Here is a 27299-nt window from a genome sequence, read left to right on the forward strand (position 1 = left end):
GACAGCTTTTTCCAACGTTGAATGAGCCATAAGGAACCTATGTGGCAATCCCGTTGCCCGAGCTAAAACTTATCTTATCAACAATTCAAAAAAGCTCCACTCCTACGCCTCTACTGGCCACATCATTCACGGAAATCTCTGTCAGTTGACGATACTAGAGGCCACTCAGGACCCTTCCCTGGTTGATTACCTTGTCTACGAGGCATAATAGGACTTCTTCCAGAAGTTAAGCGGACAGTTTACAGACACAGTATTTCGAGCTGACCTCGATACTACCTCCATGGCATCCATGGCATGGACGGTCATTCCAGACGTGACGGCTGAGAGATTTCAAGCTTTAAATTTCTTTCTCGTTTGTTGCAGAAAGTCGCATTCTCTTGAATGTCGTATAGGGGATTCGTTCAAAGATTGCTGCCGTCAGCGCATTGGTGCCCCTGCAGATCATTTAGCCCTAGCAATGCGTGTGCCTTGCTGCACTCGTTATCGTATCAATTCCGGTACGGATTTTAAAAAACTCCTCGAACTACAACAGGTGGACGGTGGGTGGGAAAGCGGAATCATCTATAGTTATGGATTGATCAATTTAACAGTAGGTAATAGGAATTTAACGACTGCGATAGCACAAAGAGCAATTTTAGAGTGCCTAGATAAATTTGGTTCCATATAGAGACAGTCAGAAACATGACAAATGGCTTATCCGTTGGACTCCCGCTCGTACTTGGTTGAGACATATAATATATTGCACTCCCAATCATGTCAAAGCAGAAAATTAGTGAAATAAATGATAGTGATTATTATGTGAAAAATGGGGCAGTCGGTTGAGATAAACACTAGCACTGTGCAAGGGAGTGAATTACGGTGATGATTGTGTGTCGGAATAATGGATCATTTTCGCTAAAGTCCATTGGCTGATCGCAAGATCAGCCACACATACATATTTGTGCTTGTTTGTTTACATCCAACCGAGTGTTGTACGTATTTTCAACTTTGTGATATCCGCCGTGAAAACCCTTGACTATCTTTAACCTTCTTTGGCCCGTTTTTGAGTACATGTGAAGAGGATGAAATACAGAGCCGAACTCAAGTGCAATTATGCCAGTCAAAATGCAAGAATGTGGAATTCGTATTGCTTATGGTGTCAGCCATGTAAGCTACTTTAATGTTTCACTCCCGGCAGTTGCCCAAGGTAGGGTATATATCCTGGCGGGCAGTTTCCCAACTGCCCAAATTGATGTATCACCCCGACGACTTGGTCACATGACTATGAGAATAAACACGAAATAATAAAATTCCATGTAAGGGATTCGAACCCTGAACACATCAAGCATAGCAACACTATACCAACTACACCACAACGCTGTAAGGGATGCTCCAGATATTATACACCTTATACCCAACCCTAACCTCCTAACTAACAAAATGAACTTATCCACCCAACCCTAAACCTCTAAACCCTAACCAAACCTAACAGCTATTTACATGGTACATCAAATATCCCAACCAACCCTAATCTCTAACCCTAAGCCCTAAACCCTAAGCCCTAAGCCCTAATCCCTAACCCTAAACCAAGCTAATCCGTGTCTTTGTAGCATAGCTGCTATGTTAATTGTGCGTTAATATGTGATTGATTTAGAATGCTGCTGGTTCGAACCCGGCATTTGACATTTTGTTATTTCACATTTATTCTCATAGTCATGTGACCAAGTCGCCGGGGTGATACATCAATTTGGGCAGTTGGGAAACTGCCCGCCAGGATATATACCCTACCTTGGGCAACTGCCCAGGAATGATATATCATCCTGGCTACTATAGGTGATGGTGTGCCACTACTGGCCTGGCTTTTGTCCATGGCCCTGGTTGGCGATGACGAAGAAGAGGTTGACTTGTGTAACTGGCATTCCAAATAGTAGCACCGTGAACAATTATTTTAGGTGCGTATTCTGGCTATTGCACAGCATTCACCGGGCTCACAAAAGGTATTTCCCAGGTACACCGTCAGTACCAACCTTTTAGGTGGTTTACAACCGAGGAAAACACACAGATCGCGCAATGCTACGACAGATATCCGACTTCTGATTCCTCAATCGGCGGCATCACTGTCTCCAAAACGTCTAGTGAATGCTCAGTCAGACCCACATTTTGAAAGGCAATCAGAATAACGACTTTTAGCACATCCACTTCAGGGGTAGGAATGAAGCAGAGGGCAGGGTGTCAAAATCTGCAATACTTTTCATGAGGGGCCCGGCATTCTGGCTTTCATCTATCGCTTTGGTTGAAGTTGAAGAACAGCCTTGCTAAAAGGTGACTCGTAGAACTGCCACCTAACACAGCCTTCTTTGGGTGCGTATTCTGGCAATTACACAGCTTCCCTGGATTAGTGACGGGTATTTCCCTAGGTACACCCTTGATACAGGCCCTCAAGTTTTTAACGGTCATAATCATCATGAAAAACACCTCGGTTTCACATTCCTGCGACAATGAGGCGAATGCACACACCCGTTTTGTGCAAGGCGGTCAGCATAATGTCCTTAATGCACCTTCTCGCGCGAATTCCTAATCAAAAAACTCATCAGCCCAGTTTTATCAAGCAATGCAACTCAACAATCTAGCGGCTTTACTGTACTCGCGATTTGAACGAAGCGGTCAGAAAAGCGACCTGGACAAAACAATATGCATGTACCGGCGAGCACTTGAACTTTTACCATCACATCATCCCGACCGATCCACAACTCTCTACAATCTAGCAGGTTCTCTGAAGATCCGAAGTAATCGTGTAGGCCAAAAATGCGACCTTGATGAAGCCATTTACTTGCACCGCCAGGCTCTTGAACTTTTACCCTCACCCCATCCCTATCGGTCCGCATCTCTGGATAATCTGGCAGGTGCGCTGCTGACCAAATTTGAGTACAGCGGTCAGCAAAGCGACCTTGACGAGGCAATCTCTATGCAGAGGGAGATCCTTGAGCTGTTGCCATCGGCCCATCCCAATCGACCTGCATCTTTTAACAATTTGGCCTGTGCGCTGTGGACTCGATTTGAGCAAGGCGGTAAAAAAAGAGATCTTGACGAGGCAATTTCCATGCACAGGAAGGCGCTTGAGCTGCGACCATTGCCCCATTCTGAACGATCCGCATCTCTCAGCAATCTCGCAAGCGTTCTTTGGACCCGGTTTGAAAAAGACGGTCAGAAAAGCGATTTGGACGAAGCGATACTTATGCATAAGTGTGCTCTTGAATTACGACCAACACCTCATCCCGATCAATATGCATCCTTGAATAATTTGGCAGGTGCACTGCTGACGCGATTCAACCACTATCATCAGAAATGCGACCTTAATGATGCGATTTTGATGCATAGGACAGCCCTCGAACTGTGTCCGTCACCTCATCCTGATCGATCCACGTCTCTGAACAACTTGGCATGCGCACTAAGGACCCGATTTAACGAAGGCGGCCAGAACGATGACCTTGATACATCGATTGACATGTATAGGGAGACTCTTGCCCTCCGACCATTTCCCCATCCAAATAGATCCACGTCTCTCAACAACCTGGCAAGTGCACTGACTACTCAATACGATCGACAACGTCGGGAAAGCGATTTCAATGAAGCGATGTCTATGCATAGAGAGGCTCTTGAACTTCGAGCATCACCCCATCCCGATAGATCAGCGTCTCTCACTAATTTAGCCATTTTGTTGTACATTTACTTTGAAGAAAAGGGAAGAAGACAAGATTTTGAACACGCAATATTGTTGTTGTCCACTGCCGCTCAGTATCGTTTCCAACCTCCGTCCACCTCTTTTTTCATCTGCAAAATGTGGATATCGTACGCGAAGAAACATTGTCATGCTTCATTAATCACTGCTTTTGGAGTTGCCCTCCAGGTTTTACGGCCAGTAGCTGCTTTGTCGTTAACTGTCGAGCTCCGTCGCAATGCTTTACTTTCCGGGACGGATGGCTTAGCCAGGGACGCATCTAACTGCGCAGTCCTCGCCGGAGACCTTTCTAAGGCTATCGAGTTTCTAGAAGCAGGAAGAAGCATCTTTTGGGCACAGGCCCTCGCTCTCCGGTCTCCTTTTGACCAACTTCGTAGCAGTGGCTCGGAATCTTCGGCATTTGCAGACAGGTTACAGTTTATTGCTCGAGAACTTGAGATGGGTTCCCAGCGGAATATTTCCGCTCCGCTCATGGACAATTATACTCGTTTGTCTATTGACGAAGAGTCGTCTCGCCTCAATCGCCTCAGTGAAGAATGGGAAGAAATTCTTGTAAAAGTCCGGAAGTTGCAAGGATATGAAAACTTCCTACTCCCGCCGCACTTGTCTACACTCCAAGCTGCTGCATACAAAGAACCCATTGCTCTTCTTATTTCTAATCCGCAAGAAAGTCACTGTCTGATCTTAACGTCTAAACACATCCATCATATCCCTCTTCCGAGGTTGCCCAATTATGTCCTTGAGGTACTCATTCAAACTCTACAGATGGCATTTACGTCTTCGACAAATCGGTCTGTGGTTGAAAAAAGCTATCGCGTGATTACTAGTATTTTTGGAACTGGACGAGGGATAAGTTATCAGGAACGAAGTGATTCCGATAGTATCTTCAGGTTTATCCTAAGCATTCTTTGGGAGGAAATAGTAAAGCCAATTATCAACTATCTTGATATCAAGGTTAGCCCTATGTCATTTTCGCGCTCCAATTCGTTCGCTGAACATGTATCAGAAGAACTCGCGCAAACCCTCAACCTTGTATTGGTGTCCTACTGGATACTTCACTTTTCTTCCTATGCACGCTGCGGGTATCTACAGCAATTGCAATTCCGCTATCGATTGCGCCTCGGAATACATCATTTCTTCGTATACTCCAACCATAGGCATACTCCTTGCTGAATCTTCTCCGCCGACCTCTCGAACGTTTAAAATGATGGCTATCATACAATCTCAAGATCTCCCGTCTACGAATTCGGAGTTGCAAAACATTCGGGAACATGTCCCTGATTGTGCTTTAATTTCGATGGGCACCCCTGGTTCGCCGGCCAATGTGGAAACTGTCGTTTCTCGCCTCTCAGATGTCTCAATAGCTCACTTCGCATGCCATGGCTATCAGGATCCATTGAATCCATTGAACAGCTGGCTTAAACTCAATGATGGACAACTCAGCATTTCTAGAATCATGAAGGAAAAGGTATCGCATGGCGCGCTTGCTTTTCTTTCTGCTTGTGAAACCGCTACGGGCGACGTACAGCTGCCAGACGAAGCCATGAGCATAGCCGCAAGTTTGTTATTCTGCGGCTTCAGGCGGGTAGTTGCAACAATGTGGTCAGCTCTATGACAGATCGAAATGTCGGAAAGTTCTAATCTTTTATCATAATGTAGGATGATGAGGGATGAAGATGGTCCCACTGTTGCCGGCGCATTTTATCGTGAACTTTTCCGTGGCCCTGGTGGAGAGAAGATTCATATACCTGATGTGACAAAGTCCGCATATGCGCTTCATATTGCAGTCACCGAATTGCGTGCACAAACCGTATCGTTCCGTAGATGGGTGCCCTTTATTCACATGGGACTGTGCTAACCCATACAATTCGGTTAGGGCTGGAGGTTGCTTCTGTCTTTTCATGACAGAATAGTTGATAAATATTTCTTTTTTTACGTTTTCCTTCTTGACGTCTTGTTACTTGAGATTGACCAAGGAAGTTATGTAATTTTTAAGTACACCAATTCTTGCCCTGAACAACCTAAAAGGTCAAGGGGGTGAACCCCGTGCAGCCACATTAGGTGTTTTTCTTTCTTTGTTCCTCACGTCATCCATCACCTGTGAAAGTTCGGGCAGTTCGGTCATTCGTTTCTAGATCTTTCAACCAACCCCAACCAGCCCCAACCAACTAAACTAACGAGGGATAGGTTGACGACAAGGCTGTTTTGGCGTATCATAGAAGGGATCTATGGTGAACTGATTGCCTCTGCTCATCTGAAAGATTGAAATGGAACAGTCTGAAGGGAAGTCGGATTACTTCGAGGTACTGCTGGCCCTAATTCTCCTAGACCAATGCTCAACCGCTTCATAAAATAGGGCGACATGCCAAAGGAGTGGGAGCTAACCGACGAGTTTGAAGAAGCACCGAAGAAACCCGAAGGCGACCCTTGGAAGGTCATATTGGATCCTCTAATAGCAAAGGAAAATATACGATGCAACGCCTGGAAGGACGAAGTTCAAAACTTATTGATCTTCGTAGGTTTTATTTCTCTCTATCTAGATGAAATATGGCACATACATTGTATCCAGGCAGGTCTGTTTTCGGCGGTTATAACTGCTTTTGTTGTGGAATCCTACAAAAATCTTCAACGAGACTCAAATGCTGACATGATTTTGCTCCTTTCTCATATCGCGACGCGCCTGGACAGTCCAGGGAATTTTTCCACTATGTCATTCTCGTTGCCGTCTTCCTTTTCTCCGGACCCTTCGGCTGTACGGGTCAACGCGTTCTGGTTTCTGAGTTTAATACTCAGCCTTGCCACCGTACTGGTAGGAATAATATCTCTTCAATGGCTACGGGAATATCAATCTTTCCCTGGGCGCTCGGCTCGAGATATTCTGGCCATATATCGCATGAGGGCGGAAGGTATTGAGAAGTGGCATGTTTCGAAAATCTTCACTGTGCTTCCCCTCCTGCTTCAAGCTGCCCTAGTATTGTTTTTTGCAGGAATACTTGACTTTCTGCACGCGTTGGGTAATAACACAGTGCTGGTAATCGCTGCAATTGCAGTCGGTGTCACTCTCCTCTTCCTTCTGGTTACCACCTTCATGCCCGCATACCAAAATCTTGCTTTACAGCTTTGGTTTCTCGTTTCCAAACGGAAACATAGACCGCCTTCTCAGTGTCCTTACAAGTCACCTCAGTCTGCTGCCTTTGTTGCTGGTTTTTTTGCTATCCTGCAAACTTGGAGATTTCTGCTTTCGCACCTCGTTGGATCTTCTTGTTTCAACCAATCCTGGTCGTCAAAAACAAAGAAGGCTCGCCTTGTTCAGTATTTATCCTGCACATGGTCTATGGACAGCTGGATAGACTCTGACATGACGTGGCTCTCAGTTAGAGATGTGTGTCAAGAACTATATCTCTCACAAGATGAAGACATCAATGTTGACTATGCCGAAACGCATTCACCACTTCCTCTCTTCGACATTACTCAGATGCTTCGGAAATCCATAGGCGACGGTACTGTAACACACACCGAAGAACTCCTGTCGACGGCCTATCACTGCTTCAACGACCTCTCGCGAGCTTTCCTACGAAGGGACCAATCCTTGAAAGAAAATACTGATGAGGAAATCCATAGGCGCTTTGAACAGGTTGTGCAGAGAAACAGATATTTCCATACACTGATATGCAAGCCTGGTAACGCAAATGAACATTTATTTTGTCCTCCTAATCCTCAATACTTCATTGACTTCGAACGAATTCACTACCTTGCAACATTCGATGTTAACAACGACATTCTGCACCACCAAAACTTGTTCATGTTTGTGGATCACATCATTAAAAATTATTCACGGACACTGGTGAACCACCGGGCGGAGCTTATGATACGCCTGGCTAAAGCACTGTACCAAAAACACACGGTCCTTCTACCCGATGTAATATCAAACCCCAAAGGTCCCCCAAAGCTACCTGGATACCTGAGAGGAGATATTGGTTTATTCGATCACTTAAATTATGCCCAACAGGGCAACAAGGTGTCAGAGTTTAAAAGTGTGTATCTGTGGATTCAATGAGACAGTAATGAAATCGTATTAATTTCTGTTTTATAGTGTTTTTCCCCCAGTACAGTTTCATGCTTATCGAGTTTTTCGAACACGCTGCCAAATCGCATGGCCAGCATCCAGGTCATACAGTATGCCTACATGGACACGAAAGCACTGTCAAGTTTCTGGAGACTGCGAGCGTACACGCATACATTGCCATCGCACCCTACATCGACGCCACCGACACCCAGGACCGTACGAAAAGAATTAAGGCGATGTCACTTGTCTTGAAGTCGATATCGACCTCGCTGGGGCGTTCTGTACTTTTTGACAGCCAGCAAGAAACTCTGTATCTCTTTTACACAGCAGCAATCTTTATCAGGTGTTTTTATTGCCTGATGCTGAGCCAAGATAGTCAGGATCCAGGATATAATCGTCTCCTTACATCAATCCGCGACCTCTCTAATGTACTGCTTGCATATAAAAAGAAAACTCTCGATGTGGGTATAATCGAACCTCATCTTCATGACCAATTCAAGGGTAGAGACATGTTCTACTACAAGGCATCTTTCAAACAGCAATCAGAAAGGTTCTGTCCCCAATGGTGGGCTTTTCTCGATGGGCGTACTTCAAATTGTCGAGTACCCCTATCAGTCAAGCTCCAAGTTGCCATGGCTGGTCGCTTGCATCGTCCCAAGTTTAAAATGGGAAAACTGGTCAACACCTTTGCAGAAACAACTACAGGTTTAGGTGTCAATACCAATAACCCTGTCAGCCTCCTACGAGCGCTCGTGTCCTCGTCGGCAGGTACTCTACGGGCGCGTCTACGTGATAAACCAATGGTACCTATTGACGAGTCAGCTGGCAGATACGGCGATGCAAGGGTGGCTGACGAAGACGCCCACACTGTGATAGCCTCAAAAATACCTGACCAAAATGAAGAGGGTACTACTCACCAACATGGACCATACAGTCGAAACGGAAACACGATCCCTTTTGCCAATGAAACCAAGATCCAAATGAATCCCAATGCACACGACTTTGTATAATATTCAATATGATATATTTCGCATAGGTTTGCCGATTTGTTTGCTGTCAGTGCAGCGCCATGCAAAACACTTCAGTAAAATATTTTCCAGACTTACATCCTTTTTCTCGTGATAGAACATTTTTCTTCGGTTCACAAAGTAAATGTATTGAATGTGATATCAATTGGGTCAATCCCTTTCCCCACCTCAACGTCGACGTAGTCATGCTTATACTCAACCACTCGGTTCACCTCAATCTCCAAGTGCGAGCTTGGTGTTCCACTGCGTTTGGTCCCGCCGCTGCCACTACTGCCACCTCCATAGTTCCGTTTACCACCAGCAACTGAGCTCGCGTCGGCATCCGTAGCTGATATGAAGTCGGGATGCATCTCCATAGCATCTGGACGGGCGCCTGGGACTGTTGCAGCCACAGTGGCCACTTTGCTTTTGATCATTGGCCCCGCGCCATGAGCGGCAACGCACATACCCAGCTTAGCGCGTCTAAACACCCAGCTGAACATGATGTTCACAGTCACAGCGTATGGGACGAACATGGCGATGCGATAGCTATAGTTGTGCGCAAAGACGTAGAACCATACGACGGTTATTATGCCTGCAACTGTAGCAACTCTGGGTAAAGAAGGTGCAGTGAGTTATGATACTGACCAGCATAGAGTAAATCTTAGAAAAACTGACAAGTAACATAATTGGCAGGCTTGCAAGATGGCTTTGGAGAAGGTCGGGAGAGACTCGCCAAGGACAAAAACCCGATATCCCGCTCGAAATGTGAGTTTGTCGTGGTTATCTGCACATATCTTACAAACTCCATAGGTGATTGCTAAGAATACGGCTAAATGGTTGATCATGGGCCCGAGGACGGCCGCCGAAACGTACTGGCCAACAACAATCTCTGTACAATAGGGTGAATTACTGATGTGTTGGGACATGACCCCAGTTGCGGTTGTCAGGCTTCCGGCTACGCCACACAGCCAAAATAAGGCAAATAGGAATCTAGCGGTCGTGTTTCCATTCCATATTGCACAGACTCGAAAGTAAGAGAGGAGGGTTGTAGCTGCAATAAAGAGATTATAAAAAATGAGGGTAGAAACGTGATAATGTTGACAGTTTTTAATAGGGACCGCTTTATACGTTTCATGTGTAAATGATTTATTCATTAAAATTGGTAGAAATATGACCTACTTAGGCGGATGGTTTCAAGGATGGCGAACACCCATGTCGACACCCTACAAAAGATTCAACAAAGAGTCACTCGATACGATAAGACGGTCCTAAGACGGTCCAACACTTACCTTGAAGTAAAGTAGATAGCTGACGGAAGGCTCCTCCCATGTGTCCGAAGAAGTCGAATATCATGCTCCAGATTGTAGAAGGAATCCCAGACAAAAACCTGGATAGACATACAGAATTTGGATCAAGGTAGTTGGGTTAAATGATGATCTGACTTACACTGAATGATCCAATCGCAAAGTAAGTGGCAATAGCTAGCTCGTATGCAGTAACAGGATCATCAACAAAAGAAGTGGGCAGAGCGACACGTGCGGCAGAACCAGCACGAGCGATCATGGTCGGATGTAGGATTGTCTGGTCGGGAGAAGGAGAGAGGGAGAAGGAGAGAGAATCCACGAGAACGGAGACAATCAGACTCAGCGAACTTTTGCTATTTGCTCTTTATAAACTGTCTGGCCGTCTGCGGCTGTGTTGAGACCGGGTGCACAGAACGGTCTAGTCATCACAAGCATGCAATCCTGTGCATTTGTCTTCAATAACGTAGATATCATTCTTGCACTGGAAATAAAAAATAAACCTGGTAGTGCAGTAATTCATCAAGGTTCTTACAATAGCCCGGCTAAAGTAGTTAGTTGGAGTTGTCCACAGAAATAATCCCTTCCTGTCTTAGTACGAGAACAGTGGAAGACCTGAGTCGAGATAGAATACTATCCATGACAAATTAAGAACGTTTCATACGCAAAGTTAAGGAGAACAGTCGTTGCTAAAGTAGATTCGCGTTTGTCGGTGAGGAGAAAGCTACATCAGTATCTTCTATAGATAATCAAGATATGGACTCACAGCCTAACCAAAAAAACAAGCCGAAAGAGTATACATACATCAGATGCCAAAAGGACAGATCGAACCTCAAGACCCAAGATAGCGATCGTTTTCGGTTGAAGTGCTATCAGAGCCGGCCCGACTCTGAGAGTCGACAAAGAAAGAAAGATGTACTGGGCCGGAATGTTTGGAAAGCTTTGCGGTGTCACGCTCGCGCTCATCGTGGTTGGCTAAATTGTTTCTGACCTTCTAGTAATGGCTGTAGGGATTCGAGTGCTGTTTGAAAGAAAAGTTACGTTATAAATTCGACGAGGATTAAGATAATCAGGGGTTGAAATCCAGTGCCAAATTATATTTGGATGTGTTGGATGAAACGGTGAAACCTGATGCGGTTCTCGGATTTTGCCTGTTCGATGAATCTTCCCACTGCTGTTATCACGTTCGTAGAAGAAAGGCGAGAAATAAAAACATGGTATTCTAGAGAAAAAAGAGGGCCGATTTAGCTATTCATATCACTGACACACTCCCAAACGCCCTTCAAGTTCTCCTTCCAGAGAGTGACTTTGCCGTCTCCGCAGCTGACAGCAAGTAGGTTACCAGCAAGGCTCCATGACACGCGCCAGACCACATCAGGGAACTTGCCAGGCGGAGGAGGCGCACCGGTAGGGGATACAATCGTCGACGATGGGTCCAGCGCAGTCTTAACCCAGGGCGATGTCGGCGAGTCCTTGGTCCAAATCAGCACACTCTTGTCCTGCGACGCTGTCGCTATGTAGCTGCGAGGAAGACCGATATTGGGTGCCCATGCGACGTCGCGCACCCAGTCGGTGTGCCCCTCGAGGGTGTCTTCTTCGACCCACGACTGCGAATCTTCCCTGTAGCCCCAGATCTTAACAAGGTTGTCGCACCCCGCGCTGGCGAAGCGTTTTACCGAAAAGGGATTTGCGGGCGCTTGACCTGGAGCGGGGGCTTGTTGGGGGGTAATGAGTGAACCAGGAAGGACAGCTGGTGCCCAGGAAACAGAGTTGCAGCCAATAGCGTGACCGGTAAAGATGTCGGCATCCCACTGACCGTCATCTGCGATATGTTAGAAAAGCTTTTAGCGTCAAAAATAGAAACGCACTTTTGAATGTCAGAACGGAAACTTTGCCATCGGAAGAGGCACAAGCAAGGATTGCCCCGAGCTCATGAGGTGCCCAAGAAACGGAGTTGACTTCTCAAATCTATTACCATCTCGAATTTATTTCGAAGAAAGATAAACGCGCACCTGAGGCAGTATGCAGCGTATGCTCCTTGATTTTGATCCAACCGCCTGCGGTGTTTCCTTGTGATTGCTGCTCCTTCCAAATGAGCACTTTGCCATCGTAAGAGCTCGAGGCAAGAATATGGCCATATTTTGGGTGCGCCCACGCGACTTGCCAAACAGGACCTGTGTGCCTAAAATTCCCGTAAGCAGCTGTTCAGCTTGCAACAAAACGCAGTCGCGTACCCCTTCAGCGTATGTCCCGCCGACGAGCGTGTCTCCCCGTCCACAACATCAAACACTTTGACGGTGCGGTCAGAAGAGCAGGTTGCCAGCCTCTTTCCGTAGTAATCCAACTGCGCGTCATGCTGAATACTTTCATCAACACGTATGTCCCATAGAATAAGAAGTAGTTCGTACGATCATATCCTCATGAGCCGTCTCGATGGGTACGGAGTCCGAAACCATAGCGGAAGCCTATAAAACGCTTTGATTAGCCACTCATACTGAGATTTTATGTAACTTACCATTTTGTTGAATGTATGTCGTTGCAGAATGTAAACCTTTGGACATTGTATTTCGTCGTCGTCGACGTGGATGTGACATGTTACATGTTCATAACCACGTGATGTAGTCACAGTATCCACTAATTACCAATTGCAAAGGGCTAAAACCGCACTACAGTCAAGAAAGACTGAAAACGAGACTTATAATATCAGTCAGACAACCAAGCGAGATGTGGATATTTGAGAGGTTTAATATGCGATGGGGAATATTATGAGATACAACATATATCTATACTCCAGCAATTATTTAAGTAATCCGAGATCCTTAGGCCATTTGTTAGTGTTGACGTCTAGCAAATTCTCTACTTTTTAGCAGCAGGAAGAGTCTTGCGATACTCTTCCTCCAACTCTTTTTGTACGTTAGGAAGCACGGGCATATGGTGCTAAATACGAAGAAACAAAAAAAAATTAGACATTGGGCGTTTTTTACAGACCAAAAAGAAAATGACGCACCTTGTACTCCATGCTGAACTCTCCTTTGCCTTGGGTAGAACCGCGGAGCTGGTTGGAATACCCGAACATATCATTGAGCGCGACCTCCGCAATAGCAGTGAACTCGTCATCGCGGACTTCACTGTCCACAATGGTACCGCGACGGGTGTTCAAACCACCGATGACTTGACCTAAGAATTACGGCAAGGAGATTGATCAGCAACAATATGTAGCAATTCAGAGTCAGACAACGCACTCTGGAATTCAACGGGTGCAACGACCTCAACGGTCATAATAGGCTCCAAGATAACCGGTTTCGCGTTCCTATAAACCTCACGGAACGCTCCAATCGTAGCGAGACGGAAGGCCAACTCGGAGGAATCGACAGTGTGGAAGGCACCATCCTTCAGAACAAGACGGCATCCAGTGATCGGGTTACCAGAGAGCGATCCCTTCTCCAGCGCCTCGTAGAAGCCCTTCTCCACAGCAGGGATGTAATTCGAAGGCACATTTCCACCCATAACGACAGACTCGAAACCGACATCCTTGCCAGTCTCGGGGTCGAGCTCCATGGGCTCGATGTGACCGATGACCTTTGCGTATTGACCTGCTCCTCCGGTTTGCTTCTTGTGTGTGTACGTGAACTCCGCGCGGTCTGTGATCGTCTCGCGGAACGCGACGCGGGGTTTGCCGGTAATGCAGTCAACGTTATATTCACGCCTCATACGCTCAACGTAGATCTCGAGGTGCAGTTCTCCCATACCAGAAATGATGGTCTATGAGCGCATATACTTAGTGAACTTTACGATATTGTCAATATGAGTGTCTACGCACCTCTTTGCTTTCATGGTCAACATGGACCTTGAATGTAGGGTCCTCCTTCTGGAAACGATTAAGCGCACGAGAAAAGTTGGGTGTTTCGAGACCCTTCGGTTTGATGGAAAGGGAGATGACAGGTTCCGGGACATACATGGATGTCTAAGCGTAAAACCGTCAATTGGATAGAACATGAGTGCGATGATAGAAAACTCACCATAGAGAAGCTGGTAGAACCATCCGTGAAAGTATCTCCAGATGAACATTCGACACCGAACATAGCGCAAATCTCTCCAGGACCAATTTGATCGACATCCTACAAAAAGGAGCATTTGGAGCATTTATCAGGGCGACGGTTATGCTAGATAAAAAAAAATCATAAAGACATACCTCCATTTCGTTACTATGCATACGAACCAAACGGGGTACTTTGACCTTCTTACCAGTGCGCGCGTTGAAGAGTTGCATAGACTTTTTCAACGTTCCTTGATACACACGCATGTAGGTCAGCTGTCCAAAACGACCTTCCTCCAGCTTGAACGCCAATCCAACCAAAGGAGCACTCGCCGCGGGCTGTAATGCAACTTGAGGTGCAGAAGGAGGAAGCTCGGTATCGTGTGCCAAAATCTCCGACTCAGAAGGATTGGGGAGGTAGCTACACACGCCATCAAGCAGGGGCTGCACACCGGTGTTCTTAATAGCAGATCCCATGAAGACAGGTGAAAACTTCAGTGAAATAGTAGCCCGACGAATGGCATCAGCGATGTCCTGGTTGGTAGGTGTCTCGTCCATAAGCACAATTTCGCCAATCGTCTCGTCGACCTCGGCGAGTTGTTCGATCAGTTCCGCGCGTTTGGCCTGGGCCATTTCCAATAAATCAGCAGGAATTTCGTCCGAGACAACAACGTCGACTCTGAACCGGAATTAACATTGATTATCACAATTGAGAAGATAAAAAAGTATACCCCTTGACACCTTGGTTGTAGATAGCTTTCCAGTGGACGAGGTCGACGACGCCTTTGAATTCGTCCTCGACACCTATGGGCACCTGAACAGCAGCAGCAGCCATGCGAAGCTTAGTCCGGATCTGTGTAACAATCCTCCAGGGATTTGCACCAGGTCTATCCATTTTGTTCACAAAAGAAATCCGAGGAACATTATACCGCCTCATTTGCCTGTCAACGGTCGTAGTTTGACTCTGGACAAAGTCAATTTTACATTTTTTCACATATTCAACGAAACCCACCTGAACACCGGCTACCGCGCAAAGTACCAAAACAGCTCCGTCCAAGACTCGTAGTGCCCTTTCTACTTCAATAGTGAAATCGACGTGTCCTGAATACAACATGAGATGGATTTTAGTTGATGGAATAGTCTTGGCTCACCTGGTGTATCAATAATGTTAATAGCGTATTTTTGCTTTGTTCCCTTGCCCAAGTCCGTAGCTTCCCAGTCGCAGAAAGTAGCAGCACTCTGAATGGTGATACCCTTCTCTCTTTCCAAGTCCATGCTGTCCATCTTGGCTCCCACGGAGTCGCGCCCTCGAACCTAAAATGACAGTGAGTCACTCAAAGCAAATAGCCAACGCCTGAGATCGAGGTGAAAACGAACCTCAGGCATCATGCCCAAAGGTGCTAGTCACTCGACACTCGACCACAGGCCGCTAGCAGTCATATATGGCGAACCTCATGAATTTCCCGAATACGCCCGGTGTAGAACAGAATACGCTCCGTCAGCGTAGTCTTTCCCGAGTCAATGTGCGCTGAGACACCGATGTTCCTCTGGAACGCGAGCCTCTTCTTGTCCTGTTCTGTGAGGGTGTATCGGACGGTGGGTGCCTCGTCATTTATTGGTTCGGGTTCAGGTTTGAGTGCCGCTGCCGTCGACGCTGCCCGACATGCAGCAAACCAACTGGACAATGGCAGACCTCGCGTCGAGCACGCAGGTGCCCATGTCCGCGAGAGTATCATCGTTGCAGTTCAGAACGAAGATGAGAATTGCAGGTAAGATAAATTTTGGACACGACAGTGGGGTAATTAGCCGGCATGTTATGTAAGCTACACGAGAGTCGCCGCGCTGCAACGAGCTCAGCGCGGTTGACCAAAGCTATGTGATATTTCCTCGATATTCCTCTCAAACGACCTCAAATCTCAATGGTTGACCAGAAATCATCAGTTTCAGGTTACTTGAGGCGAACAGCTAGTGATATAACACTGGTTTTGGTCAATATATCCTGACGATGAGGACTCGACAGCGTGTGGTACAGTGAAAACCTTCCCGAAAATCTCCAAGGTGCTTCTCTCGCCGCTTCTGAGAAAACTAGACAAAAAAGATGAAGCGCTTGACTATATGGTATGCTTCAGCACCCTGCACAACCACTGCAAACCTGGGATTAGAGGGCCCCACGACTCATAACAGATATTCATCGAGATTGAATGTATGTCTCTGCCACCTGTGTTTTGACATCCGCGGCCCGCTCAACTTGTTCAACATAAAGATAACAGCGAGATAAAGGAATTTCCCCTGAGATCTTCGCTGATCTTCATCAATAACTCTGACAGATAACGATTGCCCTTTCTTATAACATGAAGGTTACCAAACTCCAAGGTTCTTCTTCAATCTGGCACAGTCCTATTAGACCGGCTCGAGAATGTCCCATCTTTTCATCTCTCGGTTTTTTTTCTCGCCTCCAAGAGATTTCGCTCTCTCTGTCTTTCATCCTCGAATCTCAAAATCTTCTCAGAAAAAATTTTGATCCCACCCTCCTCTCCCTTTTCTTTACCAGTGTTTGGTACAGCCATATCGGAACTCTCGTTTCGACTTTCCGCTTGGTTTCGACCCCAGCGCTCAGGCCTTTGGCGACCCAACTCCTTCTCAAATCAGTCCATTTTGGTCGCGTCTTCATCGCGTCAGACTATCCGGTCGATCACAGCCCTACGCACCTACGGAAATTCGTGTCAACACGAATATTCGGTCTTTTCTTTTAAAATTCTCATATTATTCGATCTCATCTACATTTTCATCTTATATCTCACAGGAAATCATTCGAGCGATATTAGCTTATCCCCTATGGTTGCTCCTTCAGAAATTGTGAAAGCAATGAAAAGCTTTGAGCTTCCCTGGCGCGTCGGGTTGTACAGTTGCAGCAGAATTATTTCCATGAGACAGCGGTAAAAATCAGGGGCGCTCGCAACAAATATTGAAATAAGGGCTGTCAGTCTGAATGGCTTTCATCCTGGATCTCTGCTACATGCGCCACATTCTCCGACAATGGGTGAGGTACCTATTCGCAACGCAGAGCAAGAGTCCGCTGATATCATCCTGTCCATGCTCAACCAGTTAACCGACCATGCCTAAGGATCTCATCCCAGATTCTAACAAGTTTCTGGTCGTCTTAACTTCCTCAACATTTCACAAGTACTCCACGAGTATAGAACGATTCCTCGGCGCGCTCAGCACCAATATTCCAGCGTCAAAACCGTGGAAGTGTGCATGCGCCTCTCGAATGCGCGAATCATCGACCTGCTTCCTCACCGGACCTCCTGGGTGTAGCAATTCTGGATGCGTAGAATCTGTATTTCCTTGCTAAGATTGTTGAATACTCGAAAGGGGGAGGCACACTCGTGTTTGGGTTCGGGTTTGCGCATCTCGTATCAATCACGCAGCTCCGTGAGCTCTTCCGTGATAACTGGGATTTGGACTGGGAGTTTTCAATCATGTATCATGATGCGCTCGTGGAGAAAATTTTTGGGAACTCTCTGGCCGGTCGATTTCGCGAACGTGACAAAGGCATACTTCAAGAGCTACAGGAGTTAATGTTGTTACTGAACCAAGAAATCTCAGTTATGCCTTCAAAATCTGAGCATTGAAACTCGACTGCTGGAAATGAAAGGCCGTATATATTTCAAAATCCCTGCAGGTTGCCCACTCCTGCCACAGTATATCAGACCACTGATCCTACTAGTCAGGGCCATGATATCCTGTTGCTCCGCATCGTCTGTTTTAAAACCCAGCGACAATTCATATGTCAGTAGTATGTGATATTTCTCCTCGATATACCTCTAATGTGTTGCAAAAACCTTCCTAACAATCTTTCTTGATCTAGAGGTTTCTGGCCGTCAAATTCAATGACCGCATCGATCAAAATGCTCACTGCATGGGACACTACTTACTGGAGAGCTACTGCTAATGATTTCTTTCTTCAACGTCTGATTGGGAGGGCACTGGTATCACCGCTAAGTCTGGGTCAATATCTTACTGTCATCACTTGATATCTTCAGTCATTCTTGACTTGTTCTCCAACTCGTGCAACACCGCCTTTGGTCTCTCTATAGGCACCCACGCTACTTTTCCCTACGAGCAAGACAGGATCTCACAGTGTGTTCGTGGTTCCTAAACTGGCGCAAAAGAATGGACATCAACCGTACTTTGTTCAACAATCAGACTCAGTTACAATTAAACCTTCCCGACATTTTTGCCGCTTCCACTCCAGAAATGCGTATATCATGATGTCCATGTCTGCACGACTATGATATATTGCCACGTTGTGTACCAAGCGGTCAAAATTGCCGAGGTCAATGAAAAACTCTCTGTATGGAACGACATAGCCAATGATTTTTTACTCAGACACTGGCAGTGGAACACGCTGTATCTTTCCCCTAAAATCACTGCTTTCCTAGTCGGTTTCTGGATCAGGATCTGCTCCGGCGCTATGTCTGTGTTGGGACAGACATCATTTGATTTCTTCAGTCATTTTTGACTTGTACTCCAACACATATAATCTGTCTGTCTGCAGAAAGCCACGCGCTTCAGTAACTATGTCATCAATACCAGTGGGCATTCGGGAACTTATGGGAGCGGGAATCAGCAAACATCGCATGGTGAGGAATGCTTAAATTGCGGAAATCTGCCACATTTACGACGTTTCTGACAAGTGAAGGATCAATTCCTCATAGTCCTCTGTTTCATGCACATGACATCTCTGTTACTGTTCGAGTCGGATTTGCTTTTCTATCGTGGAATGCAATTATAAAGGTGCAAAATTTACATCTACTCTCTTAAGCTGTCATTCGTGTGTCTCAATTTGAATATGATAGATTTTACAACACTGAAATTGAAGTCGAAATAACCGTTATCTGATTTTTCGACCCTTCTAAACATAGCCTGTTAAATGAATGATGATCAAAAGGTGCATGTACAGTCTGTGGAAAATAATTATTCCACGAGGCAGCGTAAACCCATGCACCGAGGTCAAGAGTCTCATTCGGCGGTCGATTTTACCATGGTATTTTGCCAAAAACAATTCAATTCCAAAAATTACTTACGAAGAAGAAACCAAAAGTTGTCTAACGGTTTAGCTCGGTGCTCAATGGCTGCCAAATTTAACTTATAGTTTCATCGGGAGAAGACAATATACGGGTTGCATTCACTGTATTCAATTTGATCTGTTATAATCGTGTCGTGAAGGCTGAAAATATACTCAGACGACAGAGAACTTGTTGAATAGAAGAATGAATTTGATCACGTTCTTTGGAGCCAGTTGGCCTATCGTGCTGAGAAGGACGAATATAAAACCACATCCTGCCCAAGTTGGGGTTCTGCATCTGCTCTTAGCTGGGTCATCAACCGTCACTGCATTCGTCTGGAATAAGCCATGCCACCCCCACCCTCGCCCATTATATTCGCCCCTAACTTTCTAGAAGCTTATAGGGCGTCCATAGGGACCGATTTTATTGTAGGGGCACTGAGTGTAAGTCATTGACTACATGTCATGTATTGGTTAAAACATAAAGTTATGAATTCTAGGTTTTCATCTGGGATGTTCTCTACAACCTTTGGGCAGACTATCAAATTATCCGCCTGCATGGTATTAACTTCCCTACCATGGTTTATTTTCTCTCTAGGTATGTAATTGGCTAAAGTTATGACAGATGTTGTAAACTCACCTATCAATATCATTGGCAGGGTGTCAACACTTGGATTCACATTAATGGGAGCCATTGTTATATGTGAGTTCTTGGAAAGTTTATACAGTTGTAGTGGGCTACGGTTGAAAATTTATTGTATCAGCCATGCCGGTAAAGGATTGTCACAGCTTCCAGCAAGGAATTCTGGCGCTTTACGTGATCCTCATCTCAAGTACAATGTTGCTCTCATACTTCAGAGTCTGCGCTGTTTGGGCTAAGAACTACTATATCATTGGCATTTACCTCCTCCTATGGCTTACCGGCGTCGCTGGCTCGCTCACGGTATTTAGCGGCCTGCCATTCACGCACTTGGAAGGATCCCCATATTGCCTCGAATTTGTCCTGCACGGCTTCGTAGCAGCAGCCGTTTTTGCACCCACGATTAACCATGTCCTCGTATTCTTTGCGATAGCATACGGAGTCTGCAAAGCACATATACTTGCGACCCACCAAAAACTATCAATTAGCTCGAGCTACCGGGTATTTTTCTTCGGGGACTCCCTACCCGCATTCTCAAAAACAATGTTGCAGGCGAGCCAACTGTGCTATCTGTATGTTTCCACTCTAATATCCTCGACACTAATCTGATGTTGACCTAAATGTGGTTGATAAGAGTTGCTGTTCTTTCCGGAACAACGGCAGTGATATGGTTCTATGTATACGCCTCCGACCCTAATTATCGACTTGCAATATTTGTCCCTTACGCTGTGATAGTAAACATTATGTTCAGCTGGGTCTTCCGCTCTGCCAAGCTTACATCTGGTACGATGCCCAACGGCGTGCCATCTCCAGCTGTAAACCCATATCCGACCGCAATGCAAACACGACGCAACGAGTTTGAAATGACGCGAACGGACAACAGTGAAGGATTGAGTAGATACCCTAGCTTGCCGATACAGATAGAAGTAAACAGAGTGGTTGATCTGAAGGGAGATATGACACCTGATGGGCACAGTGAAAGGAAACCAACGGGGACAGTAGACTACATAAAGTTTGGCACTGGTAGTGTAGAATAGGCAAGGGAATGGTGGACAATTAATGATTAGACGGAGTCCCTTTGTCCGTGAACGTATATCGTTAACAATACGAATATTTGAATATATAGTTTATGTCAATCTTGTGGCATCACCGAAATAGCATTTTTGATGGCGTCTACTTATTTTTACTTATTCTTGCACACTGGCACTCGACCTCGTGCACAGTCATAGCCGATACCTGGGACCACCATGATCACTGCATCGGTCCGACATAAGTCACATCAGTACACTGGAAATAGTCGCTTCTTCCCTCGAGGGGCTCTCGAGCTTTGGCAACTGAAGTTGACGTCTAGCGTGATGTAACCACTCACGTCAAATGTGGTCCAACTTGTCCCAAACCCTCGAGATCTCCAGGTCAAAGACGCTGTTTTTGTCAGCTCGATTTTTTGTCTAGCAAAATCGTTGTCCAACTTAAACGATCGTGAGTTTTATCGCAGCACATATGGGATTCTCGTAGATTTGTAGCCATGAGCTTAACCGCCCACCAAAATTAGTGCGTGGGTTTGATCTTTGATATCCTGATACTCCAGCTTCACGATCAGGAGGTCGGAGGATCATATTTTGATTCAAAAGTATATATTTGCACGAACACGGCTAGAGGATGCTCAATAAAGCAGTCGTGGGGCCATCAATGCTAACAGAGATGCTAACTTGAAGTATCACTTCTTCAAATAGATATGTAAGTAACATTACTTGTCTTTGAAGGAGGAGTCGTTAATATTCAGGCTGTTGATAGTCCAATGGACCTAATAAATTCAATATACACCCATGATTGGTTGCTGCATAGTTGCTATGATTTTCCAGAACGAATTGTTCACTTGATGCTCACTGTGAAATATCAACTTTTTTGAGGCGAATATCGTTCGTAACCATAGTTCATGGGCAAATGCCGTCAGTAAGTATGTGATGAGATTCAAATTTGATGGGAGCTATTTGAGGCCAAGAAGTATATAATATGCTTAACACTCGGAAGGTGCTGTCCCGTTTCAGCCTGCTCAGGTGTCCGCTTGCTTTCCCTCGCCAGCTCCAACTTATGACGAGCATTGCACAAAATGCATCGTACCCTTTGGCAACTGCATTCATACCCGATGCTCAAAAAGCGTTCAGGCTGTCTATAGCGACATACTTCGCAGTTGGGAGTCTGAGTGTATGGGCCTGGTCTAATGCCCGCATTTTAGCTGCTGAACTCTGCGCAACAGGTGTTTATTTGGGATATTTTATTTAACATTGGACAGGATTATCGACTATTCAAGCGACACGGAATCAATGTACCTTTTATGGTGTACTTTGTCTCCAGGTATGATTGATTTTCTGACCCTGTTTCATTTCTAATTTTTGGATAGATGTTCTGCACTGGTCTTCACCCTTGTGGAAATAATTATGTTGAGTAAGAGTAGCGCCTACGAAAAGACCCAAGATATGCTGCTTATACCCACTTTCCAGCGCGTCCAATTGCAAACTGTGGTGCGGCGCAAGTAGGAATCTTAGTGACATACAATATCTTCATTGCGACAACGCTGCTGCTTTCGTTTTTCCGAGTGTCTGCGACATGGAAAAGCTCAAAAATGATAACGGGAGTATTCGGGGTGCTGTGGCTTGTGGCAGTTGGGATGAGTCTGACGACGATAGGAAGCTTGACGGCAATTCGTTTCCCACCTTCATCGCCTTTCTGTACGGAGATGGTGACCAGGGAATATTTTACTGTGGCGGTTTATGGGCCCACATTTAACCACCTCTTCGTCTTCGCGGCTATTACATACCGTCTGGGCAAGCCATCACATCCAAAGGAGAGAAAACTAACGTTAAAGGGTGGCTACCAAGTATATGTCCTTGGAGAAACGCTTCCCGTTTTCTCCAAGGGGGTGCCGGGGTTCAAAAAAAAAACACGACCTCATATTTTTTATTTCGAGGTAATTTGGGCAACCTACCTACCTCGTGACCATTACATAACGATCAAATCGCCTAAAATGGGAATTGCCAAGGGCCAAGACATTGAAAAGTTTGGGTTCTGGGGTTACAGAGGGAGGCGGCTGGCTCGGAACATTGTCGGTTGTTGTAGTCTCGCAAAGTGGAGTGTCTTTGGGTAGGATTACGGGAAGAGCTGTTGTAGTAGGTACACGGACTAATGCTAGTCCTCGTTTCATAAAAAAACCTTTGAGTGACAAGTCCTTCAACTTGGGCTTTGTGGATAGCTTTGCTGCTGCGGCTTTACATTTGGCTGTTCCTCGATGGCGTAGATTTAGGTTCTTTGATCCTCCGGGACCACACTTAATAGCCTTTTGGCAGTCAGGGCAGATTGCGTACCCATCAGCCAGATTGAGCAGTCGTCCAGATGGTAAATCAATGATCTCAGTCAAAATCAGGTCAAATATCTGTGTTGCTTGAAGCCCGGCCACCTATCATGAAGATTTTAACCTGAATTTCAACGAGATTGGTATTGTGTTTGTTTAAAAAACATAATTTGTCTATGAAATACAGTCCAAAATGCTCTAAACTTGATCACAGACAACTTTGGACCGTGAAATTCCTCAGAAATTAGACACAAAAAATATGGTACATTTTTTTTTTCGGGGCTGATCGGCCAACCTACCTACCTAGGTGGTGTCCGAATTTTGAACACCGGCACCCCCTTGGTTTTCTCGAGAACGATGCTGCAGACGAGCCAGATTTGTTACATGTTGAGTTGATCCGTATCTATTTTTAGATTATCATGCTAATTATAGTCCAGAGTCGCAATGTCCTCCGGGCTGGTTGCAATAGCGTGGTTCTATGCTTATTCCTCAGACGCGGGATATCGACTTGCGATATTTGTTCCTTACTCCGTGACAGTCAATATAATGTTCAGCTGGGTTTTTAGGACATCAGGAATTGGGGGATCACACGGTGCCACTTTACCAACAGCGATGGCCAATCACCCACAACCGCAAACAATCGAGTCGATCGTTATGAAGCGTACCCATATCGGAGCATCGACGGATGTAGAGCGACCCGAGAGTACATACAGCAAGTCCTCACAGGATATAATTGAGGTGGAGATCAAACAAGTAGTAGAGTCGGTGCACGATCAGCTTAGTGCATCGGCATATAAGGCTAGTCACTTATCCATGTCTTGATACCTTACGCACATGTCTGGAACATTTATGAATTGACATTTTTTTAATCTCTTCTATGTGATCGCGTCAAGAAGAGAAAAATCCATGAAGTACGAAGCAATCAGCAAAGCCGACATATGAGTATACACAGACGGGTCGGGCCCTATCGGGCCACGAAGGTAGTATACTAAGAACAAGACGCGATCTACATAGAAATGTATTGAGGAAATACCTCGGTACCAAGGAAGAGTATATTAGATACGAAGCAGAGACGGTAGGAGGCCTGCTGGCCTCCGAGCTCATACAAAAGGAAGCACCCACGATCCATATAACATCATTGATGTTTTCAGCGGCAATAAATCTCTGTTACGGAAGTTAAAACGACCCAGAGCCAAGACCGGGCAGCACTTTATAAGGAGCATTGTCATGGCATTCAGAAATCTACAGGGAAAAATCACATTCCATTAGATTTCTGGTCACTCGAACGTCTTGGGAAAGGAAAGGGTTGATAATGAAGAAGCAAAAAGAGCAGCCGAAGGCGATGGCTCACTACTAACCGAGTTACTTGAATCTAAAACAAAGCGCATCTGCAGAAAAACAATTATACCATGCCAAACTACTGGAAGTATGGCGCAAGCGGTGGAACACCTCACACATCAGTAAGATCGATGCCGAACAAGACAAAGATTGCCCTAAATGTTGGGAAAGAAGAGACGGCACATAAGCAGAAGAAACGGTTGAATACTTCAGTTTCAAATACCAAGGCCACCGACTACGTCGACAACAACTATGGAACGAATTAGGCGAGCAATGTCACAGTCTAGAAGACGGTTGACCACAAAACACAACCACGCCAAAGCACTACTCAAATTTATCGCGAAAACCAAATGACTGAAGACTTACAAAGAAGACCTACTACGACAAGAATTAGAAGAAGAGAATTGAGAGAAAGGAAGGCGGATCCAACTCACGACAGACAGAAGTGTCGTAGTATGAACAACGTGCGCAGGGAGGAAACCTGCCTAGAGAACTGGCGTTGTAGGCATAAACAGTCTAGGACAGCTGGACCTTGAGGGGTACGTGAGGGCCCCCGTGGTGCAGATCCGAATCAATGAAGGTGCAGATTGTCACCCGGACAAGTAGGTAGCTAGATAGTACCAAGCGGAGGGAGGGGCCCACCCCTTAGAGGCTACAACACAAAAAAAAAACAAAAAAAATTTCTTCTATAGAGTCATTTGGATACGGTTTCTATTCAGGTACTGGAATTCGGAGATGTAGGGACTAGACGAACTATTAATTTTGTGCTAGACAGCGCGTTTCATTCTTCATTCCGTCAAAAACCCATACCAAAACCATTGCGAAATCAGGTTAGACTAGTAGGATCCCTCCTTCTATGTCTATCCGTTGACCCGTGATATATCCACATCTACTCGAAGGATTAGCTTAATTTTGATGACCAAAAAAAATCTTACTTCATTAAAAACAAATATGCCTCTGCGATCTAAAACACATCCAGTTGTTGGCGCCTGTTTAAAAACGACACGGAACGTACCTCGCTAGGCTCCCCTACCCTTTTAAGGGGAATCTTTTCACCATAAGCTTTGAGCACCGTATCCTTATTTTCACCCATTAGCTTGTCCATAATCTGAAATACAGTTACTCAGAATTGTTAATCAAGCATGATAGCAGGACGAACCTCAGTGATAATCTAAACCAAAATTATACTAAGTCCTTGTTTTAGATAGAGGTTGAAGTAAGCACTCACCAGTCCAGGACTAATCAGATTAACACGGACGGGGGCCAGGTCCACCGCCAATCCCCTAGTAAGCCCATCCAAGCCAGTGATCATTCCAGCCATCAGGTGTGAGCCTGGCATGGGCCGCAAACCATTGGTCCCAGAAGTTAAAGTTAACGACCCTCCCGGGTGGAATTTGGCATGTTTTGCAAGAACAATGGGACCCCAGAACCGAACAGTAAACGCGGCTAAGTGCTGTGGATTAACGAAGGAAAAATCACATTGTCCAGTGTTTCGAAGCTTACCTTGACCTTCATCAGGTGTTTCGACTTTTGAAAAGGGAAATTCATTCAATCCTGACTTTGGCGGAATGTCTCCGCTAGTCCAGACGATGTGGTCGACAGTTCCGATGCGACCTGCAAACGCCTTGACCGCTTCTGAGTTCGTAGCATCGACGACATCTCCGTGCACTTCTCCAGGGAGATTGTGCGACTTTAAACGAGCGACGGCGTCATGCACACGAGCTTCATTGCTAGACGCAATGATCACCGTCTTCGCAGACGACTGAAGAGACGCTAAGGCGACCGCAAATCCAATACCAGAAGAACCGCCAACTATTACGATTGTTTTGTTCTGGAGGGTTGCCATTTTATTTGGTTTCTAGTGGGTGCCGACACGACGCGCAAACAGATTTTGGTATGAATGACTCACTCTTCGGTTAGACAATGTCAGGTAGGAGAGTGTTAAAGGCATGACTCGTTATTGATATTTTTTGGTCCTTTTATCAGTAAAGAAAGCGTACATCATGTTACCTCCTGCTGTGTATTCCACATCCCTCGGGCGCCGAGACACTCCAGTAGTGCATAAAGCGTATACCATAATCAATGGCAGTTCCCGCCAAATCGGTGTTTAAGCAGCCGAGGAATCTGTCACGGAAATGAGTGGGGTCAGTAGGCTGGTATATTGTGGCGGAGAATGGGCAGCCTTTGCTTACCTTGCCTTCTCACAGTGATTCCAAAAGACATTCCTAAAAACCGCACATTAAAGCATTATCCATTTTTACCCCGCTCTCCTACTAGTAGTAGTAAAATGCTCTGCACGTTTGCCGTTGATAAGTTTGCGAAATCAAGTCGCCAACCTGGAAGGCCGCCGAGCGGGTTCGTGGATCGTCAACATATCAGTGGCAGACATATATTGTCAGTATCCGATTGGAAGACCTGTCGTATGAATAGGAGTCTCCGACATGATATTTGTTATGGGTATTGATACTGCAAGACCGAGACCTCTAGCATGTTTGGGGTCTACAGTCGAAGGCTGTTAATGTTATGTGCGACAAACCCAAGAATTCTTGCAACAGCCGTTACAGATTACAGGAATCACCAAGTTGGTTAACCATCGACTGTCCTCCTTGAGCCACGTCTGAAGGGATCACGCTAAATTCAAGTTTGGAATTGGTATCCCAAGATAGAAAATTTCTACTAGATGAACACCATTAGTTGAAATCTGCGCCGGAACTCTGTTGATGGTGAGCGAGGAATCACCCATCCCAAAAGTTCCCAAAGCCATACCTTG

General features: G+C 45.6%; 6 protein-coding genes across 6 annotated transcripts; 2 read left to right on the forward strand and 4 right to left on the reverse strand.

Moving 5' to 3' along the window:
* Window positions 1–2590: 2590 nt before the first annotated feature.
* Window positions 2591–8794, forward strand: JR316_0012122 (uncharacterized protein; the record flags this gene model as incomplete). Its single annotated transcript, XM_047897757.1, has 7 exons — window positions 2591–4672; window positions 4728–5320; window positions 5378–5538; window positions 5595–5611; window positions 6075–6233; window positions 6288–7752; window positions 7812–8794. 7 exons carry the CDS (start codon window positions 2591–2593, stop codon window positions 8792–8794), a joined length of 5460 nt encoding a protein of 1819 aa, XP_047742646.1.
* Window positions 8795–8925: 131 nt separating this feature from the next.
* JR316_0012123 (uncharacterized protein) lies at window positions 8926–10357 on the reverse strand (the record flags this gene model as incomplete). The annotated part of the gene is made up of 5 exons (XM_047897758.1): window positions 8926–9403; window positions 9470–9914; window positions 9974–10017; window positions 10084–10181; window positions 10241–10357. 5 exons carry the CDS (start codon window positions 10355–10357, stop codon window positions 8926–8928), a joined length of 1182 nt encoding a protein of 393 aa, XP_047742647.1.
* Window positions 10358–11339: 982 nt separating this feature from the next.
* On the reverse strand, window positions 11340–12613 carry JR316_0012124 (GTPase-activating protein S13; the record flags this gene model as incomplete). Its single annotated transcript, XM_047897759.1, has 6 exons — window positions 11340–11917; window positions 11964–12053; window positions 12108–12277; window positions 12330–12451; window positions 12504–12560; window positions 12611–12613. The coding sequence occupies 6 exons, from the start codon at window positions 12611–12613 to the stop codon at window positions 11340–11342; spliced, it is 1020 nt and encodes a 339-aa protein (XP_047742648.1).
* Window positions 12614–12951: 338 nt separating this feature from the next.
* JR316_0012125 (Elongation factor G, mitochondrial) lies at window positions 12952–15867 on the reverse strand (the record flags this gene model as incomplete). The annotated part of the gene is made up of 10 exons (XM_047897760.1): window positions 12952–13032; window positions 13103–13272; window positions 13338–13857; window positions 13916–14059; window positions 14115–14213; window positions 14288–14810; window positions 14863–15095; window positions 15144–15232; window positions 15283–15445; window positions 15583–15867. 10 exons carry the CDS (start codon window positions 15865–15867, stop codon window positions 12952–12954), a joined length of 2307 nt encoding a protein of 768 aa, XP_047742649.1.
* Window positions 15868–19550: 3683 nt separating this feature from the next.
* Window positions 19551–20879, forward strand: JR316_0012126 (uncharacterized protein; the record flags this gene model as incomplete). The annotated part of the gene is made up of 5 exons (XM_047897761.1): window positions 19551–19646; window positions 19703–19800; window positions 19862–19905; window positions 19967–20414; window positions 20477–20879. 5 exons carry the CDS (start codon window positions 19551–19553, stop codon window positions 20877–20879), a joined length of 1089 nt encoding a protein of 362 aa, XP_047742650.1.
* A 4481-nt stretch (window positions 20880–25360) lies between these two features.
* Window positions 25361–26375, reverse strand: JR316_0012127 (Short-chain dehydrogenase/reductase phqE; the record flags this gene model as incomplete). The annotated part of the gene is made up of 6 exons (XM_047897762.1): window positions 25361–25418; window positions 25465–25493; window positions 25545–25637; window positions 25689–25700; window positions 25758–25975; window positions 26033–26375. The coding sequence occupies 6 exons, from the start codon at window positions 26373–26375 to the stop codon at window positions 25361–25363; spliced, it is 753 nt and encodes a 250-aa protein (XP_047742651.1).
* Between the last annotated feature and the right edge of the window lie 924 nt (window positions 26376–27299).

The sequence above is a fragment of the Psilocybe cubensis genome, chromosome 12 (assembly GCF_017499595.1).
Source record: "Psilocybe cubensis strain MGC-MH-2018 chromosome 12, whole genome shotgun sequence".
Classification (NCBI taxonomy): domain Eukaryota; kingdom Fungi; phylum Basidiomycota; class Agaricomycetes; order Agaricales; family Agrocybaceae; genus Psilocybe; species Psilocybe cubensis.